Raw genomic sequence first — 2,782 nt, 5'->3', positions numbered from 1 at the left:
CCCATGGCCACCGCTGATGGGACTCGGCGAACACCGGTCCAAGGCAGACCACCAAGGCCGAGGAGCAGCCTCGGCTTGGTTAGGGGCGAGGATGGATGGGTACCAATTTCACCTGCGAGATGGTGGTGGTTTTGTCATTTGTCCCACCCGGTGGAGAGAGGGGGGCACCGTTCCAGCGCAGAGAGGGTACAGGTGACATGTAGTTTTGGTCCCAGGGTTCCCAAGGCCGAGCTGAACCCTGAAATTCTGCATTAGCCCTGAATCCCGAACGACGCTCGTCACCCGCTTCCGTTCGTTCCTGTCATTTCTAGTTGGTGCATTTCCTGTATCTGCGGCAAGGAAGCCACATGCTGCTGAGCTCGCAGAGAGGCCACGGTGACAACCGCAGGCAGCACGGGACCCCCGCTAGCAGGCTTGCAGTCACTGCAAAAAGACAAGCTGTGACCTAATTAAATCGCACCTGGCAGCTGGAGGTGAAGAGGCTGGCGCTCTGGGGCACAGCGGAGGAGGCTTTTGTGGCCGGAAGAGGGTCTCATTGCTAAAGCAGTGGTCCCCAACCTTTTCGGCACCAGGGACGGGCGCTCCTGTGAGACTCTAACGCCTGATGGTATGAGGGGGGCTGAGGGGGGCTGAGGTGGTGACGCCGGCGCTGGGCAGCGGCCGCAGATGCAGACGAAGCTTCGCTCCCTCACCTGTCGCTCCCCTCCTGCTGTGTGGCCTGGTTCCTAACAGGCCACAGGCCCGGGGGATTGGGGACCCCTCTGCTAAAGGACACCCCGGGGCCGGAACTCGGGGTCTTCTCCCGTGACTCTGTCGACATTTACTGAAGCTAAAGTCCTTCCACGTAATGGCTTCGGAAAGGTACAGAAGCCACAAACGAAGCCATTTCACACACGGGCCGGCACTCACGTTTAACTGTCGTGCCTCGGAAAGAAATACGGCTCCTTCGCTGTGGGATGTTAACTCTTTTTATTAACTTAGGGTTAACATTTTATCTGTTCTGTGGATTTCTCGTTAAGAGTTGTGGATCCAATAGACACGCGCCGGGCCCCCGGCCCACAAGGAACCACTGAGACCCATTACAGTCAAAGAGACAGGACACAGTGCACAAGGACGAGCTGGAAAAGATTTAAGGCAAACGTCATTCCCAGGTTACAGGGAATCATCGAACAGATCTGTGCATTTCAATGAAAATATATGAATATTTGTCAAAATAATTAACGTCGGTAAAAATCAGAACACGTAGCTTATAAAAGGCCTACACAGGTTTGGCAGAAAGAGATCCAGCCGTGCCGTCGGGCTGGGGGCGCAGGTGGACACGGGCGCGCCCGCCGTGGGAACCGGCCTCCCGAGGAACAGAGCCAGGTGCGTCTGAAAAGCAATCCCACGGGACCGGGAGCGCTGGGTGACCGACAGCTCGTGAGCTGCAGTTACATTTCGGTAAGATGAACTGCCGGGCGGTTGGGGTGTTTTTTGGCGGGCTCTGGGGAAGCCTCCTGGGGACCCTCTTCGGAAGGCCCTGCATCGAACAGAGGTGCTACTGGGGCCATGAGACTCCTGGAGACACAGAGGCGGTGACAGATGCTCAGTGCCCTCAGAGGAAGAGCTCCAGGGAAGAGGACCTCCCCATGGGAGTCCGGGATGTGGCTTTCTGAGCTGTCACCGCAATTTCGGAAGTCGCTCCCTGTGCGGAAACAGGCGCTCATCCCCAGGGGTCACACGTTCGATGCCCCCGAGCCCCTATTATTCGCACCAAACCGTCCCCCGGCCGGCTCTGTGGCAGGTGGGGGACAGGTGCACGGCTCGGCCTTGCGTCACGCGCGGGGACAGCCAGGCTCTGCGGACAGCACGGGAAGAGTGATGAGCACCAGCCTCGCTGCTTTGGTCTCGAAGAGTCAGTAAAACTCACGGTCCCAGGAACTGCTCCGAAGCTGGAGTCGGCGGGGGGGGGGTCCCCAGAATTCGTTTTGTTCCCGTTTGGAGATTCCCAGGAGGACGCAGCCAGCAAGCGGAGTCTCACAGGGCGCAGTGTTCGGGAACCGCGCCCGGGGGCCCGCCACCCACCTGGCCTGGGCGCCCCGAGACGGTGCCCAAGGACCTTGCTCCTGGAGAGACGAAGCTCTCGGGTGCGGGCCACCACCCCCGAAACGGGCTCTGGCGGCAGGCTTGGAGACAAGGCGGGTGGACGGGTGGACAGCCCGGCGGGCGCCCCTACCCGGCCAGGAGGCACGTACGGCAGCAGAAATGAACGAACAGCTTCCGCTGGCACAGACGGCTGGACTTCACCATGGCGCAGAAGGTCTCGTCCGCTGCAGCCCGCCCGGGAAGGACAAAAGGGGCACATCAGACTCTGGGGCCCGTGCGACAGCGCCGACCGCCCCGCCGGCTGGCCCGATGGCGTGCGGGGCAGACGCGGAGGCAGTGAGGGTGGCGGCCAGGGCAGCCCTCACAGTCACCCCGTGGCATGCGGGGAGCCCGGCGTGGCCGAGGTGGCGTGCGGTGTGCAGGAGCTCCTGCTGAGTGTGGGGGACCCAGGGACCGGCCGTGACCACCTCGCTTCCCCGGGCTTGACGAGTAACCTGAGCGGGTGACTTCCCAGAGAGGAAGCCTCCTGGCCTCTGAAAGGACAAAATTTGGCAAACCAAAAAAATGGCCACATGCCAAGGTCTGCAGGCCCGCCCAGGGCCTTCTCCGTGGCCGCGTGCTCGGCTGGGCCAGCGCCAGCTCTGTGCCCAGCGACACCGGAGCTGGCAGCGCCCTCTCCTGAGGGCTACTGGGTGGC

General features: G+C 61.5%; 1 protein-coding gene across 1 annotated transcript in view; it reads right to left on the bottom strand.

Moving 5' to 3' along the window:
- Nucleotides 1–957: 957 nt before the first annotated feature.
- The window catches only part of LOC105309538 (proprotein convertase subtilisin/kexin type 6-like), a gene marked incomplete at its 5' end in the record, with an annotated part of 84,636 nt that continues 82,811 nt past the window's right edge, over nucleotides 958–2,782 (bottom strand). The window contains one exon of the mRNA XM_023526258.1: nucleotides 958–2,316. Within this exon, the coding sequence (XP_023382026.1) occupies nucleotides 2,212–2,316 (105 nt within the window). The remainder of the gene's footprint in view (nucleotides 2,317–2,782) is intronic.

Source organism: Pteropus vampyrus, unplaced genomic scaffold (assembly GCF_000151845.1).
Source record: "Pteropus vampyrus isolate Shadow unplaced genomic scaffold, Pvam_2.0 Scaffold766, whole genome shotgun sequence".
In the NCBI taxonomy this organism is placed as follows: Eukaryota; Metazoa; Chordata; class Mammalia; order Chiroptera; family Pteropodidae; genus Pteropus; species Pteropus vampyrus.
The sequence above is the reverse complement of the archived record's forward strand: the minus strand, read 5'-3'. Positions and strand labels throughout refer to the sequence as shown.